Genomic DNA, 17651 nt, shown 5'->3' on the forward strand with positions numbered 1-17651 from the left:
GTAGAAAAGGAAGAAAAGGAAGAAAAGAGAGCCAAGTCTCCTTTGTCCTCCTTTGTCCATACTCAGACCTAAGGCGGCCCTTACCGACTTTATATTCACATCTGCCCGCAGCTTTTCACAACAGGGTCCTCGAATTAACACCAAAAAAGACGATATAGGTGGCTGTGCCTGGACGGTCCCAAGAGGCCAGCTATATGGCCAGTTCATGCCTCTCGGACTTAGCGATGCTGTCATTGGGCGCGCCGTGCGACCCCGTTCTGGAGATGCCAGGACATGCATACCTCCAAGCCCAGCTGCTCGGTCAGCCCTCCCACAAGCACCACGTCGAATGTTCAGATGGGTACAGGATCCATTTCTGGGTCAGGCAAGAACCAAATCACTGCTCATTTCCACCGCACTCGATCCTGAAGCGCAAGTGTGGTCGGGGACCCCGACCCTCGAACGCTAAGACAAAGCCACCACCGACTAAGATAAACAGGATAGAACAAATCGACGCGTAATTGCGCTAGAATTGACGACCCTACTTTGATCTCGCGGTCGATATGCGGTTGCTTGCGGTGCATGTTAGCGTCGGCATTTGTGGCGCTGAGATTGACGGAGTACGAGCCTCAAACGGGCTGCGGTGCCTAAAGTGCCGGTCTCGGCGCACAGAGGCTAAAGGACTGGAGTGTTCGTGCTAGTCAAGATCTCGATCTGGTTTCTCGGGTTCATGTTACCTCGAAACCGTCGAGATGCCTGAAGCCTATCCGACCATCCCATCCTGGGCATTCCCCTTCCAAGTCTAGTTGTAATGCTGCTCGTCCTTCGCTGTTCTGAGGAGCACAGTGGACATCCACTCGGCTGCCACCCGTCAATTTTAGGTAAATAAGCACCATAAGCGCCACTGCATCATCGTCGCCGTGGTCATGGTGATTGTGCTCCTTCAATACGATGTCCTCCGTTTGGCTCAACACGTCGACGGTGTTACCCACCACCTCCGTTCTGGCTGCTGATATCGCAGTGCTCGGTAGCTCCCATGCGAAGTGCTTCGCGCAACGCTGGACCAACCGAATGGCCAATAATGCCGAGCAAGTGAAGGCCAGAGCGCCAATGAACGGGCATTGAACGCCGAGCGCACAGGGCCAATCGGGGCGCGGAGACCCACTGGATTCGCGGCGCATCGGACCGCTGCCGAATACGCAGAGCGTTGATTGGCGTGACCGGCGTCGCTTGTTGGGAGCGCTTTTCTGGTGATCCCAGACTCGGCCGGTTGGAGAAGGCTTGTGTAGTTCCAAGTCCAGGCTCATTGGAACCGAGTCAGGCACGGCTCTCGACTGACCTGGGCGGGGTCCAGACGTTCGTCGGGTTCTTTGTCTTGGTCTCATCGTGCCTTGAAGACTCGTCGGTCCAGACACCTCGTCGGTCCAGACGCCACGTAAGTCTGGCCAACGCGAGAACGAAAGCCCATGGCAGCTGAACCTGGGCCATCTCCAAAGTGTGGCGTTAAGCCATCGTTGATCGGTGTCGCCGTTATTTGGTTCGCTATGCCACCGGAGGAACTAGCAGCCTAAGCTAGGAGGTTCGTGTGTACCTGGGAGGGTGTAGGGCTTGGCTGAGAGGGTGGAGTCTGCCGCGTATGCTAAAAGGCATTAGTGTCAGTCATAGCGGTCAAGAGATATCGAGATGATCTATGCGAGCCGGTCAATATCGGTCTCTTTCCACTCGCTGCGAGGGGAGAAGGTGAAGGGTGTTGCTGATGGTCATCCGCGATCCGTTAATTGTGTGAATAGCTGCACACAACACATTGTCCCACTGGAATCCCACGTGAGTTGACTTTGATAAGAGTTCCCTTCTTGGCGACAGCCTCTAGCTATCTAGGTATAATGTGGGCATGGAAAAGAGTCAGCTGGCTGAGCACCACGGCATTGGAGAACTCGGTAGTTTCACATCTACATATCCACACCCCTTGTGACAGAAGCCTACGGCATAGGGAACGGACCAGTTTGCATATTTTCATCTATTTGATCAACCCATGGTGACTGCCCGCAGATGCCGAAGCAGGTTTGACATCGTCAAAGCCGAGCATCCACAAATCATGGAACAGAAGGGCGAACTATCAACCGAGGCTCCCCGAGCCTACCTCCCATGGAGTGAAAACGGGACGAAGAAGGAAAATAAACATGCACACTCTCCAGTCCAGAACCGAATCTGGCCATAAGATGTGTTACTCAAGAACAACAGGGGAAGAAGCCTCATAAACACCCGTAGCAGAAAAGGCGACAAAAACGAGGCCGGTCATTACAGCAGTGAAATCTCGGAAAAAAGCACATCAAAGAAAAGGCAGCAGTGAAATAAAACAAACCTGGGGGTGATGATGGGGAAAGCGCAAATAAAGTCGTATCCGCGGCGAGATACTTATTTCCCACCCCCGCCTGAACGCCGTCCGATAGATGAAGCCGGGTATATCCAGCACCGTGATGCAACATGTACTGAGAAAAAAACAAGTGTCAAGAAACAAGACAAGGGCGTATGAAAGACCTGTGGCTTGAGCTGGTATGAACCAATCCGACGCCATCGATCGCATCATAACCTCAAAGAAAGGTCAAGGACAGATAAACTGCTTTTTGGATCTCATGGGAATTGGTCTTATCTGGCACCGATGCCAAACATACCGACCCCGTAGCTACCGCCTCGCTCGGAGAGCGGGGTCGAGACTTTGGAAACATGGTCCTGATAAGAAACGGTTAGTTCGCGAAATTCTCGAATCACCGAGAATAGTTTGTGGAACCCAACCTTCTTCCGTTTCTTTTTCCCGGAGCCCTCGCCATTAGAGTAGAAACCGGTGTCATCATCGTCATCCGCGTAGCCTTCGCCATAGCCGACAAAGCTGTTATCATCGTAGTGCCTCTTACGGCCGCGGCTGGATCGTCCCCGCTCGGCGGGTTCTTGAGAGGCCGCAAGAGGCATATCTGCCTGCATGGGAGATCGGCCACTTGGAGTGGGCCCAGCCTTCTTAGCAATATCGCCAGAGCCCGGGGTCTTGGCGGGCTTCTCATGACCGAGAACGTCCTCCCAGAAGTCATTATTCGGAACACTCCCAGGTTGCAGTTGCATAGCACTGGTTTGAAGGCTGAGCAGCGCAGAGTCCATGTCTGCAATCTTGATCGGCTTCCCAAATACCTTCTGGTTCTGCCATTCCTCCTCCGGCCACAGCGAAAGATACCGCAAGCTGCCCGGTGCGGCTACCTCCTGCTTGACAGGCTTGTTTTTACCTGCCAATCCCAGCGCCTTCGCTTTCCCCTCATATGATTTTCGTAACCGATTGATCTTCTCGCCCGTCACGGGGTCGATTCTTGCAACCGATTGCGCAACCGAGCCAAGCCCGTAAAGGGAAATGAGGTCCCATGAGGGATCCGGACCAGTCGCAATAGGCGCTGTGAAGCAATCAAGAACATGGTGTTAACAAGGTTCATTTCCCAGAGTAAAACAAACAAGATCAGTGCAATCACACTGCTGCCATGATAGCAACCACGATCAGAGTCGGGGAATTCTTACAGCTTTTGCAAAGATGGAAAGCCGAAGTAAACTCCCTCTGAAGGGAATCTAAGCCAAGATTGCGTGTGTCGCCCCGCGGAGCGCGTTCTGTGTCCACGTCCATAGCGTCCATGTCTTGACCAAGGCCAGTCGCAAAGTCGCGTACCCCGGCTGCTGCTGAAGCGGTCGCTGAAGGCTCCCGGTCATGGTCGGTTCGTCTATGTTCTGTCGCTTGGTGATCTGATCCGTCCCCCATATTTCTCGGAGAGTCCTGTGTTCCCGCGTGGAAAGGTTTGTGATCTGCGTCCTCCGCTGATGTCGCATTCGCCAGATGGCCACTCACGCTGCTTTCAGGAGTAGGGAAAGAATTTGTCGTACTCATGGTCGGCTGCTGAGAGACCTGGGTTGACATGGGCGTGGAAGAGGGAGGAGAGGAGGTGTGCGGAGGGTGGATTGTCGCTTGATTCGGTAATGCTTGGGAGGATGCAAAGTTGGAGACATGGTTTTGATCGCTGGCCGACATCAACGGAGGCGATGTCGGGGTCTGAGGGATGTGATCCGAGGAGACGGGGAGCTGGCGGTTCTCTTTGGGAAGAGACCCGGCAGCGGGTGATGAGGGTGAAAGCGGTCCTGCTGGGAAGGAAGTGGAAGGGGTGCGATCAGACATGAGATACGCCTATACGACACGGGGAGTGATCCGCGAGGACGTGCAGTACCAAAGGAACGCAGTTCCACCGGTTGTTCGAGTCCGAATCGCACGCTTTCGACTTGAGCACTGGGCGTGTGGAGGGGAGGGAGGGAGATGGAAGTCCCAGCCGAACGGTCGACAGTCGCTCACGGCGGGCGAGCAGGTCGTTCCACAGCCGGCCTACTTCATATGCATTCCAGAGAGACGGAGAGAGGATCCTTCCTGGCGGTCGTGACGTGTTGGCTGATGGGGATGGCGGAGGAGAGGGGGCGTGAGTGGTGGATGGGCAAGACAATGGTTGAAGACGGCGCTGAGATGGAGAGGCAAAACGGGTCGGTCACATGACGCGGGCCTCGATCTCGGCTGTTTCGGTGATGCAACCCGCAGCACGACAGAACGGCATTGGCCGGCTCTTTCATTGAGCGAAACCCCGGGGGTGTAGAAGGTTCCCAAAAGGCGTTCATACTAGACTATGGTCACTAAGCCTGCAGCAATGGATTTATCTCTTTATGTTTCATCGTGAAGAGCAAACATAACACAATCCTTCATCAAGAGTGATCGCTAACCATCTTCATTGTCACGTGGCTTCTAGAATTCTTTCTAAGGACGAAACCTAACTATTGAAACGGTTGACAGGAATGGAGCATGGTATATGATCTACTAGTAGAGTCTTTTTTATATAAAAGGCTAAATTATATTAGTCCTGTACCCGGGACATGAGCATTCAAGAGGTATACGTCGAAATGAGACCTGCCGATCCAAGTTTTAAGTTAAAACAGCAAAGTATTCCAAACAAAGGAAAACATATTTCGCCGGATTGCCTTGCGCACGAGGAACACAAATTGCCAATTTTCCGGTTGGCCCAGCTACCGTCAAGATTTGAAGGTGCCAACCCAGTCAGCAGTTACATCCGCCCAATCCTTCACGACTGATACCAAGCATTCGATTCACGAACCAATTGTGCAGATACGTCAGGGATGTTCTGCTCCAGAGACGCCAGAAGCTCAATCTGTTCCTGCTGACTGAGGGTACGTTCCCGCCACGGAGGTACTGGGAAAGGCTCGTTGAAGTATTGAGAGTACTGGTCACCGATAGAGGATGTCCACTGCATCGGGTCCACAATAGCATCGACGTATGCCAGGTGACTGGCAGTGGTAGAAGCAAGTGAGAAGTGCGGATCCCAGCCCTGAAGGCCTGGGACCACAGAGGGCATCGCGTTGTAAGGAGTGTTGGGGTCAATGGAAACATCGGAGAAGAGATTGGACGGGGCACAGTATGCGGGTGATGTATACTGGGGTGCGGTGGCTGGAGCTGCAGCCGTAGGTTGTATACCAAATACTGGGGTGACGGGAGAAATTCCACTTGTTTTCAGCGGGTCCGGAGCAAACGCCGAAGGTGTGGACACTTGAGAGACCTGGGAGAGGGGGCCGGTTGGGTCGGCAGAAGGGCCTCGTGAGAAAGTACCAGCCGAGGCACTATCACCAATCGAGGGGTTACCACCACGGTAATTGTGAGAGTAGAAAGAGGCCGTTGTACTCGTGGACGGACTTGACATGGCTGGAGGAGTGGTGACGCCCTGAGACGAAGTGGGAGTGGGATGGTTGGAGGGTGACTGAACCACAAATGACTCCTCGGTACTGTACGCCTTCAAACAGGCCGCAACGAGGCGCTTGTAAAGGATCAGGGCAGATTGAACACCAGGCCACCGTTCAGCTGCGAATACTATGACCTCCAAAGCCATATCCAGATGAGATTGGACCTCCTCGATCGGATGCTCTTTTCGAATCTCAGGATACGAAAGAGTCCAGAGAACAGTGTTGAACACCATGAAGAGAGATTGGGTGAAGATCCAAGTCAAGTCCACAGATCCGGTAATGGTCTGCTCCTGGTGCATGGCGATGTTAAAGGTCGCTGCTTCATAGCAAATCTTCGCCGCGTGGACCGAGGGCTCGGGGATTTGAGGCGATGGTCGGTACATAAGAATGACTATCGTGTTTCGTCGGCCTTGGAACCTGTAAGGATACGCATCTCGTTAGCAACCATACCATCAGTAGTCCTGGTAGGGACGCACCATTTCACGTTCAAGCCACTGCCGTCGTCATTCTTGGGGCAAGTCGCCACCCAGCGGTCGATCTTACCCAACATCTGGGCAAACCAAGGATGTTGATCGTCCGTTGGGGTCTCGCATCGGTTCAAGTAAAGTGTACGTCGCACCTCCAATTGGAGGAGTCGCATCTTTAAGAAATGAATCGCAATACATTTGGCGAGGACGGGCTTTGCGTCGGGGTTGATGCCTTCCGCCGTGATGTACCGATCGTCCACCAACTCAAAGAACTTGACGTTCACGTTGTCGTGGGTGACACTATAGGAGCTGGTACGGCCCAAGCTATGGGAAAGGCCAAATTCCATGGAGGTGACAATCCAGAAGAGCCGTCGTCGCATATCAATCTCCAATGGATTGAGGGGCTGGCCGTTGGATGATTGCGCAATGGTGGCTTCTTCACATAAGCCCAGTTCCTGGCACATTCTCACTGCGGTACCGACCACCCAAAATGAAGCTGTCCGTGTTGGAGTCAGCATCGAATATTGAGCAATCAGTACCAGGCACTGCAGCGCTCGCAAGTCCATGTGCTTCAGGGTCGGCTCCAAGAAAGGTAAAGCCGCCAAGTAATAGCTATCGGCTAGGCCAGCATAGTCCGGGCTCAGTTTCTGCATGCTGATTGCAATGACCATTCGCAGTTGGAAGTTGTGACAGGAATCGGTGGAGCCATTGAAGACCTCTTCGGCTTCTTGTCGGAAACTTGGTATGTGTAAAGTTGGGAGGAGTGCTTGTGCTGGTTGAATATCCAAGTTAGTATAACCCACATGACAGCCCCTTTCGGCGCTGGAGAAGGTATTCGCATATACCTTTTGCGACGAAAAGATCGATCAATTTGTACGTCAGGTTTCGTGGGGGGAGGCTATCCTGCGGGATCGAGCTGATCATGGGATACACTTTGGAGGTGGGTTTCGAATCCTCCTGCACAAAGGCGGCTTTGATTTCGTGGGCGGTCAATTCGGGGACGACATCTTTGATGCTTTTCGAATCGGTGTTCTGCTTGGCGATCTCCATGACCAGGCGGGTCATGGCAATGCCGCTGGAGGCGCCCAGATAGCGCGGCTCGTCATTGTCTGAGAAGCGGATGCGCCCAGCGCCCCGCACCATCAACTCTGCATCGGCCGTGTGCTGGATTTCCTTTTCGGCCTTGGCCAGCTCCTTTTCAAGAGCACGAGCTTTGTCCCGTAATGATACAATATAGGTGCGTGGAATGGTGGTGTCGCGGGTCGAGTCGTAGTATACACATTTGGCGTTGCTTCGTTCACAGGGCGCACACCGAGGGATTCCGGGATCGCATCGAGATTTCCGCTACACAAGACCGGTAGTCAGTTTTCGACATTTCCGTTGTCGCAGTCGGTCGTCTGGTCTCCCATGCGTAACAGCTCATGGGAATGGAGGGGGAGGGAGATTAGGGTTGCTCATTGCATCATACCTGTCGACACCTCGTGCAGGCCGTCAGGGTGTGCGCGATGCGACCGTCGGGCGCTTCGAGGGAGTAGGATTCCGGCGAGGGCTGCCCCACGGAGGGCTGGACGCTCTGGGTCATGGCTGGGTGGGAGACCCCCAAGCCCGGAGCGAGATCAGAGAGGAAGGGGGAAGTCACATGCGCGGGCGTTGCGGAATGATGCCACCCAAAGCACGTTCGATCGGTCCACCAGGTGCCCTTGGCGCTATCGACATGGTCTTGTTAGGCGGCTCTCGGGGAGGTGACCAGCGAGGAGAGCAGCAGAGAAGTTCCACGGTCGCAGCAGGTTGATCAGAAAGAAAAAAAAAGGCGAGCAAGGGGGTGGAGAGGGGAGGACGAGGCCGTATCAAAATGCAGTCATGCTGATGCGTCTGTTACAGCCGAAATGGGAAGCAGCAGTGGCAGAGGCAGTGGAGGAGACTAGCGCAAGTCGGCGCACTGTCGATGGCGTCGACAGTATAGGTACCTGCGACCCCAGAGCTCTAGTACCTTGAGACGGAGTGAAGGGACCGCGGACTAGGCGGAGAGACTGGGCGAGTTGGATAGGATGGATGAAGGGGGGCCAGCCTCGGTCCAGATCTAGATCGACGGAGTTTGGAGTTTGGAAGCGACGGATGGGCGCCGTGCCGTGGGTGTGGGGGGGGCAAAGTGGAGGGGAGGAGGGGAAGGAAGGAAAGAAGGTGGGCTCGGCGGCCGGGCACAATAGTTGGTTGTCGGTGGTGTGGTTTAGTGGAGGGTCAGAAGGTGCTAGTGCCAGCGGCGATCCATGGTAGGTACGCGGAGCCAGGGACGATGCCAGCTGAAAAGGGAGGAGAGAAGCGCAGATTAGTCCAGGAAGTTCTTAGTGAACAAATGACTCGGTATCGAGTTAGGCGCGAGCTCGGGCGGCTTGGGCTGCGAACAGAAAACCGTTTCAGACGACTCCGACATTCCGACACGCACTGCTACAGGGCGCACTTCGGACTCACAGCTAACCGGGTCGCCAGCCGAGGTGGGGAATCATCATTTGTCCCTTCAGAATCAATTCAACTGGGATAATTGAGTCCAGAACCATCATTCCGTGGACGCTCCCGACAGGGTACATGACTTGCCAGAGCCGACTATTTGCCGCTCAAGTCGGAGATCAACTGATTCGCGCATCCGTGCGGTGCCACGGACGAGCAGTTTGGTCCTGCTTCTCATTTCCTCTCTCCGAACGGCCTCACCGGGCAACTTTCTCCAGCCGTTGCCCCTCGTCTGTGTTCTTTCGGGGTCCAGCGCCAAAGACAGATTTTACGTATTTTTGTCCCTTTCTCTCCATCCCGCCGGGTAAGGCTGAGACGAAGTGGAATTGCCGCGCAATTGACAGTCGCTAACGACCCAGCTCATGCAGGTCCTCACCGTTGGGAGAGGCTGAGGTGGTAGAGTGTTCGACCACGTCGTGACCTTTTAACGCCCTTTTGATTGTTTGACCTCATCATGTGAGTGCGGTCCTTTTGTGGTTCGGCGATCCGGTGGGGGCCCTCTCCTCCACTGCCGGTCTTCTGCAAGGGTCATCATTTCCTCGGGAACGGTCGAGAAGTCAACCCCACGCTGACCAACACCCCTACAGTCTCCCCCCCCCCTATCAACAGGGTGGATGACGAGCCGTGAGGATGCCCGCGACGGCCACCACCTTTCTGGACAGCCCACTGCTGAAAGTCAGCCGGCCCGTCGCCGCCTGCTCGCGCTGTCGCACCGCCAAAATCAAGTGCGACGGCAAGCTCCCCGCCTGTTCGGCATGTGACAAGGTCGGCAAGGCCAGCACCTGCTCTGGCGCCAGCGACGAGTTTGCCAAGGGCAAGGAACGGAGCTATGTCGCCTCGCTCGAGGGCTATTGTGAGAAGCTCGAGAAAAAGATCGCCCAGCTCCGGAACCGCCAGAGCTCGCTGTCGGTCGAGGGCAATGGCATCGCGCGGGAAATGTCCATCACCTCGCCCGCCTCAGATGGACCGGTCGGTCCAGCCCATCGTCGGGAGGTCTCTGATATTGATGATCTCGTTGGTGACTTCGGCTTCTTGTCCGTCAATGCGACCTCACGCGACTTCCATGGCATCACATCCAAAACCACCTTTGCGAACCTGCTGCTCGCGGTCGCGACGGTGGGATATCCACCACCACTTGTCCTCAACTCTCTGCCTGCGCGGCATGAGGCCACGCCGCTTTTGCAGTACTACTTTGACAACGTCTTTGTGCAATTGCCCTTCTTCATCGAAACCAGCTTCTGGACCTCGGTAGATGCGGTCTATCAGTCCGGTGGTCGTTTTGCCAAACCCTTTGACCACTGGACTGTCCGCATGGTTCTGGCGATTGCCTCCGCATCGGTCTCCTATCGAAACAATGATAAAAGTCACCAGCGAGCCCTGGGGCTGGTATCGGAGGCGTTGACCTATGCCGAAGATGTCCTGCGCCCGGGCTCTATCACGTGCATCCAGGCAATCCTGCTTCTGGCTCAGTATGCGCTGGTGGATCCAGGCCGGCTTCGTAGCTGGTACCTGGTGGGCATGGCCGTGAGGGTTGCGGTCGACCTGGGTCTTCACCAAGACCCTCCCGCAGAAGTGCTATCCAATCCCGACCGTCTCGACGTTCGACGGCGTGTATTCCACTGCCTCTACTGTCTGGACCGGTATGCTCCCGGGCCCTCCAATATGGCGGATGAAAGTATGCTGACAAGCTTCCAGAGGAATGAGTACTGCGCTCCACTACACGTTCTCCTTCTCCGATGCTTCCGTGAACGTCACCTTACCCACCACCAGCGCATCGACCTCGACCACAGAGCAAAGTCATATCTTCTTGCGAAGCCCTATCCCGGCCCTGCATATCGTCAAGATCCGCAACATCCTATCAACGGGCTACCAGGACATGTATTACAGCGCGCGTGAACCTGCCCCCCAACCCCTCGTCCAAATATGGACGCTCTGCTTCCGAGCCCGCGAGTGGTTCCATGAATGCCCCAAGAACGCCCCCAGCCACTTCTCCCTCCTGTACCGCCTCGAACTCCTCTATACCAACATTATCCTCTTGTCGCCCTCGAACCGATACCCCCTCCTCTGCGATTATAACAAAGCCCTCCTCTTCGACCGCTGCATGGACTACATCAGCCAGATTCACCAAGTGCTGGAGAATCCGAGCGTCCTGCCCTTCCTCACCTTCTTGGATATCTCCCGCGTCCAACAAGTGGGCCGCCGTTTTGTCGAGGTTCTGATCGAGAACTTTGAGTTCCTCCTCAGCCCCACCCTCCCGAGTCCCCCTCCCGTTCCACCCGGCACCCCCGACCCGCCCATCCTGGCCGAGGAAGACCGGATCAACTGTCGCCCCCGCGCGATCCGCTGTCTCACCTATGTGCGAGAACTCCTCCAGTACTCCGCGCGGAAATGGGATCTTCGAGCGCCGCTGGACGAATTTGAGCGGGACTCTGCGCCACTCGCGAAGATGCTCCGCGCCGCCTCGGCGGGCTATGTAACACATCAGGGGGCGTACTCCCAGGCACCGCTGGCGGGCAATGGGTATTCGGGATATCACTTAGGATAAATTTGTACTCATGACGTTTCGGCGGATGCCTGTCTCCGCGATGTTGATTTGGAAAAATGGTTCGGCTTATATCTTGTTCACCTCATCTCTGCTTCCCTTTTCCCCAGCTGAATGGGGTCATATCCTATCTCCTTTCGACGCCTTGTCCGGAGTACTCTGTACTGAATCTCAAAATTGGGAATTCCCTCGCCCTGATCCCTCGCCAAGTCCTTTCATAGGGTAAGCGCCCTCCCAGCTCGGACTCTCTCCGGTCCCAACATAGTTTCTTCCCCCCTCCAAACTCGGGACGTTTAGTTCCTCCCACAGCACGCCCATTGGCCCTGCGATCACTTAAAAGAGATCAGGCTGGCTGGTGTGGAGCCTCGATTGGGGGCGGTTTGGCAGGGTGCGGCTCGATAAACCCAATCATCATTCTGCAAAAGCCTTCTTTGCTGACGGAGGCATGCCCAAGCGTGCCTGGCGCAACGCAGCCTTGCGGACCCGCCACTTTTGTCAGCCCTAAGAAGACTGAAATACGAGAGTTGGCAAGGGTCTTCCGCCCAGTGGGGTAAGCGTGTTTTATCAGCCGCTCGGCGCCAGGGTGAGGATCAAATCAATATGCTGCTTATATTTGACATATGAGGATTCGGCGGCAGGATCGAGGTTGATTCTTTCTTTCTGCTCCGAGTGCGCTGGTATACGGCGAGATCGATCTTCTCGCGATGGCAACGAATATGCTTGCATCGCAGTGCGAGGATCCGCAGTTTATTTTCACCAACTTTACTACTTTCGGCTCTTGCTACGATGGCTATCACCAAGCCCCGGGCAGTAACTATACCAGCGTCGTGCAGACGTGTCTGAGGGACTACTGCAAGGATATGGACCCCGATATTGGCGGGTGCGTGGGCTTCAATAACGGATCGACGACGCTGAATTTCACCGTCTATACCCTGGAAAATTGGGGCTACGAGTACTTCGCCAGCGATGTGTGCGATGGAGTCAGCAGCACGGTTAACACTGATCTCGCCGGCCCAGGAGTAAGCCCCATATCCCCGAGTCGTCCATGATCTCTCCCCGCCAATTGACGCTTCTCAGGTCTTCATCTCCTACATCATGCAAATCATCGTCATCGTCTACTTCTGGATCCTCCTCCGCACCTTCCGCCTCTTTCCCCCGCCTGCTCACGTTCCTCCAGCGGCACCGCACAGGATCCCGCGCCCGCCGCCCAGCCAACGGCATCATGGCACGCACGCGAGCCTTCCTATCACTGCATAACGTGGCGCTCAAGCACACGCTCGTCGAATTCCAAGAAACGCAGTGCTTCTTCATGATCGCTTCTCAGGCCGCCATCCTCATGACGAAGACATCCAACAAGGTCTTCGACGCGGTGACCCTGCATCAACTCTGGGCCAATAACGGCGTTGCGGGCATGGTGTCGACCGCGGGCGTCTTCCCCATCGTCCTGGGCATGTGGAGTCTGGAGAAAATGCACAGCACTCCACGGTGGATCTTTGTGTTATCGGTTGGCACGGTGATTCTCGCCGAGGTCGCCATGTCGTGGACTATCCACGCGCCGACGATCAAGCAGCTTGTGCCGATTGAGAACCACACTTGGCCGGAGAGCTGCGGCCACCATGTGCCGCCGCTGATCTGGTGCGCAAGCCCAAGTTTCTACGATGCTTACGGGCCTGTGGGCATTTTCTATCATTTTTTGAACCCGTTCTGCTTGGCGGTGTTTGTCATCACCTGCCTGGTCTATCTTTGTCCGTGGGCAGGGTGGGTGGTGGTCCGCTTGTCGCTGATGGAGACGCCCTTGGGCCGGCTGTTTCTGGCCCGGCCACATCGACAAATCAGACGGGTGATGGACTCGAAATGGGGCAGTCGCCTCTTCGTGCGGGTTGGGCCGAAGGTACTGACTGTTGCCGTGGAGATATTGTTGGTTGTCTGCACGTTCCTCGATGTGGTTTGTTTCGCCTTTTTTTATTACTATGGCTTTATTGATTTTGGCTCCTGGTCCTTTGGCCAGATTGTCGCGATCACGATCTGGTTTCCTGTCATTAGCAAGTATTGTTATTGGACGTTTTGTGAGTCAAGCTGTTCGGTTCATGTTTGGGCGAATATCTCTGACCTGTTACAGTTGGCACCGATTCGGGTTCTGGCATGCGTGTTCCGAGGCCTCCTAAAAATGTCCCCGGGGAAGTTCAAGAACCTGAGAGTGAGGTGGAGCTCTCGGGCTTGGATCAAGAGACATTGCCCTCCTCTTCCAAGGCGCTCACTGAGCAGCCCAAAGGCTAGTCTCCTATGGCCCGTGACTTTCCTTGGCTCTTTACCTATCGCCATTTCTATATCCATACCGGCGGGACTTTGTATATTTAGCGAGGGTTCCACCTTGATGAGGATCCGAGCGCCGGCAAGAAAGTCCACCGCAGACCACTGTCAACATTCCCGCACCTCCTTCCGGCCTTCACCGGCCTTTCCATACGTATTGAGCAGCCAGACAAGGCTAAGAGACCCTCTATATGCTAACTTCATTTTTCATTCCATGGTCACAAGGCCTTGTGTAGGATAAGCCAAGCATGGTAACTCCATGCTCCTTGCTCCTTAGGCCAGGCCCCTGGAGGTCAACGTGTTGTCCCAACTGTCGAAGCCACAGCAATCATCGGACATACGCAGAACGATGGTTTTTATCATGGATCTACTGAAATGTTATATGAGCTACATGAAGAGCGAGTAGTCGAGCCAGTCCACTGATTAGACAGCCAAAGCTCCTGCTGGGGGCCCACAATATAGTATCTTACCTATATAGCTTGGGGGAGCAAAGCGGAAATGTCACCCTTGTAGAAGCTAGGATCTGATTGCCCAAAGATCACTAAGTGAAGACTTTCTAAGAAACGAAGACGATATGGCTTGTGAGCAAATTGGTGCACTGGGCCTGCTGCCACCTGAACGGTGGAAAATATCAGAACAGTTCGAGACAGGGCCACCGAGCATAGAGAGTCAAGTAACCGATCCCAATCCCTATATCAATCATGGAAGAACCGCTTTGGAATATGCGTGCAGGGAACTGCAAATCGGGGCAGGGATTTTGCCGCTGGACTCTAGCGAACGAGATGCTCTTTCCTTTATGTGGTGCTCTATGCGAAATTTCCTTCAGGTCGGAGAGTCCTCCGTCTGCTCAGCAGGTTCTGGCATCTGAATGGATGGCGAAATGGGCTCTGTCCGAGTAGAAGAAGAATCGCAATACTCAACAGTAGTGGGGTTTGGGTGGCCTGAATCCTGTATTGCTTTTAAGATTACCAGCAATAGAATACGGCAGAACACGGAATATTATGCGTCAAAGACCCAATGTTCCCGACGAGGCGGTAGTGTTAATCAATATTATACAGTAACAGGAGCGCAAGACATAATGCAAGAATATTAGGTAGAGTTACATGTCATTGTCTATACGAAAGAAGATTATATATCAAGAGTATTGAGGCTGTAGAGCACAGGATCTCTATGAACATTAGAAGATATAATGTCATTGACCGAACAGAGATATCAATGTCAATGGTGGCGGCAGACCGGAAGACTTTTTTGTCTTCAGAAATTCATGATAAGAAATCACCTTTCTAGGTGTCCAGTAATTGCACAAGATAATTGCGAGGGGGGTATTCACAAGGCTCCCAAAACGCTCTCCATTGCTGCGTAAATAAAGGCCTGGTTCAAAAAGAAAAAGCGCCGATGCTTAATCTATAATTTACAGGTTCTTGCCGAGGGTGGCAACGACAGCACCGACGGGGACACCGACGGAGGGCAGACCGAGGCCAACGACCAGGGCGGCAGCTTCGGGGGAGAGCTGGATCAGGAGCTTCTGGCCGTCGTTACCGGTGACAGTGAGGAGCTGCTCGACGGGGGCGGAGATGTCGGTCAGGAGGTCACCGATGTTGCCAGCGGTCTTGATGACGGAGCCAACGGAGCCACCAATGGAGGTCAGGCCAAGGCCGTCAACAAGGGCGGCAACCGAAGGGGAGAGCTTGATCAGGAGCTGCTTGGCGTTGGGGCCGGTGACGGTGAGGATGGACTTGACGGTGGGGGCAAGGTCCTGAACGATCTCGCCGGGGGCGGCATTGCGCTTCAGGGAGGTACCGAGAGTAGCAACGACGGTGCCGACGGGGATGCCGACGGTGGGGAGGCCAAGGCCGGAGACGAGGCCAGCGACCTCGGGGGAGGAGAGATCAGGAGGGCACCAACATCAGCACCAACGACGGTGACGAGGCCGTCAACGTGAGGGCCGAGGCCGGTGACGAGGTCACCAAGGGAGCTGGCGGAGGCGACGATGCTGCCGAGAGGGACACCCAGGGCAGGCAGACCCAGGCCGGAGACGAGGGCAGTGACCTCAGGGCTCAGCTCGATGAGCAGAGTCTGGACGTTGGGGCCAGTGATGGTCAGGACGTTGTTGAGCTCAGGGCCGAGGTCCTGGACGAGGTGGCCGTTCTGGGCAATGGGGAGGGTGCCGGCCTTGCCGGTGCTGGAGCTGCCCAGGTTGAGCAGGGAGGTGAGGTCACCGAGCTTGGAGACAACGGGGAGGTTGGAGAGGTCCAGCTGCTTGGTGATGTCACCGAGGCCCAGGTTGGAGGCGAGGCCCTCAACGTTGGTCAGAGCAGAGGTCACACCGGACAGACCAGCGAAGGAGGAGGAGGTAGGGGCGGCGGCGGCGGCAGCGGCCAGGGTGAGGAGGGTAGCAATGGAAACCTTCATTGTGAGGGTATTATAAAATATAAAGGATATTTCAAAAGAATGACTGGAGCGAGAATGATCCAAGGGAGTGACTGAGGTGTGTGTAAAAGAGTGAATGTATCATGGAAGCAGCAGCAGCAGCAGTCGCATTTATACAGGCCCTCTCCTAGCTCATCCACCCTTCTCCTTTGATGACCAACTGCTACGTCGCCCCTTTGGGATCAAGTTTCGGTTTCTCTGGAGCTAGCCAATGATCCAATAGACCCGGCGGGTCATCACCGTGTCGCAGGCGCCGCACCATTCCTCCTAGTTAGCTTCTCAGTTTTGCAACTTCGGTGGGACTACTATCTCCAGTGTGTCAAACCTAATCCGTCGATTTGGAGCCCCGGGAGTCCATAACAAGGTCTCCAGTGGACTTTGCGAGGCACCTCCGTGAAGCTATCTAGCAAGATGGGCCCAATGCTGCGCATGCTTTCTGTTTCTGGTCCGTGAAGGTTATGTATATCACCCAGAAGCAGCCCTATCCACACGATTTACAACGGATGGTCATATCACCACGGACTCAGCCAAAGTTAATCGCCGCAGAAAAACAAGACATGGATCGATGGAATGATCCATGTCATCATGATCGAACCGGATATCACCGCCCTTCTGCCGGTCAACGCAGGCCAAGAGTAGATCTCCAAATTATGATCTGCAGGCGCACCCTCGAAGTGGAACCCCAGTGAATGGGGCTCTAGGTTTATCGCTATTCTATCGCGCGCTATGGCTGGCGCGCGAGCTTATATGGGGCCCAACAGAACCGAATATCTCCGTTCCGACTCAATAATGCCGCCGATCGTCAGCTCAGGCCAGAGCCTTCAGGGTATAGCAGGAGCTCCGCTGCTCCGCTCCGCCGGTAGAGGGCAAGTCGACACCGCAGCTCTGAGTTACAGTAGGAATATCGTGATCTGCTTGGTGTGGAGACCATCAGGGGTTTACGCACATGGCAGCAGGGGAATTCCCCCGCTCAGAGCGAGTGTCAGTCAGGATAGGAGATTCGAAGAACTTGGCCGAGTAACTTGGGGGAGGGCCTCCTCTGGTCAATTCAAACAGGTTCAGAAAGAAACGCGTGCATAAACAGATCGGCGCTTCCCATCGCCCCTCCAGGCGAAATGCCGACAGGATTCATGGTTAAGGTTTGATGCCAAAGAGCTGGGCAGGGAAAAGCCCCGGGGCCAATTAGGGCCGGGGTACCCTCGTGACTCCACTCTATCCCGTCCTGCGAGTGAAAGCGCGTCAAGGGGACTCGAAAGGGACCTTAGGGGCCTCCAGCCCCAGTCCGGTAACGCGTTTAATTTAAATCCCAGGGTCCGCTCCCCCGATTATCATTACTTGTTCTGCGGATCATCACAGCCCGCCCACGTTCCGTACGAACGTGGTGGTCCCTGTCCCAGAATCAGCGGAGTCTCATTGGCTCCAGGGGCAAGTGGCAGATGATGGGCAGGGGAGCCCAATTCAATCATTTCAAGGGGAAAACTCAGCCCGAGCGGTGGATGCACCGGCCCTAGTTAATTTTCCGGCTAGGAGCAAGCCACCCAGTCGGCACTTCTCAGATCGATCGCCTCGAGCTTGGGCGAGCCATTTGCATCATCGATCGA

General features: G+C 54.9%; 6 protein-coding genes across 6 annotated transcripts; 2 read left to right on the top strand and 4 right to left on the bottom strand.

Annotated features, from left to right (window-relative positions):
* Positions 1-707: 707 nt before the first annotated feature.
* Positions 708-1467, bottom strand: N7482_003806 (uncharacterized protein; the record flags this gene model as incomplete). Its single annotated transcript, XM_056685931.1, is given in 2 exon segments — positions 708-1308; positions 1319-1467. 2 exon segments carry the CDS (start codon positions 1465-1467, stop codon positions 708-710), a joined length of 750 nt encoding a protein of 249 aa, XP_056544673.1.
* Positions 1468-2625: 1158 nt separating this feature from the next.
* On the bottom strand, positions 2626-4180 carry N7482_003807 (uncharacterized protein; the record flags this gene model as incomplete). The annotated part of the gene is made up of 2 exons (XM_056685932.1): positions 2626-3413; positions 3535-4180. The coding sequence occupies 2 exons, from the start codon at positions 4178-4180 to the stop codon at positions 2626-2628; spliced, it is 1434 nt and encodes a 477-aa protein (XP_056544674.1).
* Positions 4181-5123: 943 nt separating this feature from the next.
* Positions 5124-7845, bottom strand: N7482_003808 (uncharacterized protein; the record flags this gene model as incomplete). The annotated part of the gene is made up of 4 exons (XM_056685933.1): positions 5124-6213; positions 6273-7035; positions 7109-7607; positions 7732-7845. The coding sequence occupies 4 exons, from the start codon at positions 7843-7845 to the stop codon at positions 5124-5126; spliced, it is 2466 nt and encodes an 821-aa protein (XP_056544675.1).
* A 1553-nt stretch (positions 7846-9398) lies between these two features.
* Positions 9399-11313, top strand: N7482_003809 (Zn(II)2Cys6 transcription factor; the record flags this gene model as incomplete). Its single annotated transcript, XM_056685934.1, has 2 exons — positions 9399-10408; positions 10464-11313. The coding sequence occupies 2 exons, from the start codon at positions 9399-9401 to the stop codon at positions 11311-11313; spliced, it is 1860 nt and encodes a 619-aa protein (XP_056544676.1).
* A 701-nt stretch (positions 11314-12014) lies between these two features.
* Positions 12015-13587, top strand: N7482_003810 (uncharacterized protein; the record flags this gene model as incomplete). Its single annotated transcript, XM_056685935.1, has 3 exons — positions 12015-12280; positions 12328-13376; positions 13430-13587. 3 exons carry the CDS (start codon positions 12015-12017, stop codon positions 13585-13587), a joined length of 1473 nt encoding a protein of 490 aa, XP_056544677.1.
* A 1444-nt stretch (positions 13588-15031) lies between these two features.
* Positions 15032-16032, bottom strand: N7482_003811 (uncharacterized protein; the record flags this gene model as incomplete). The annotated part of the gene is made up of 2 exons (XM_056685936.1): positions 15032-15493; positions 15526-16032. 2 exons carry the CDS (start codon positions 16030-16032, stop codon positions 15032-15034), a joined length of 969 nt encoding a protein of 322 aa, XP_056544678.1.
* Positions 16033-17651: the final 1619 nt, after the last annotated feature.

Source organism: Penicillium canariense, assembly GCF_028826845.1.
Source record: "Penicillium canariense strain IBT 26290 chromosome Unknown utg000002l_segment0_segment0, whole genome shotgun sequence".
NCBI classification, from domain to species: domain Eukaryota; kingdom Fungi; phylum Ascomycota; class Eurotiomycetes; order Eurotiales; family Aspergillaceae; genus Penicillium; species Penicillium canariense.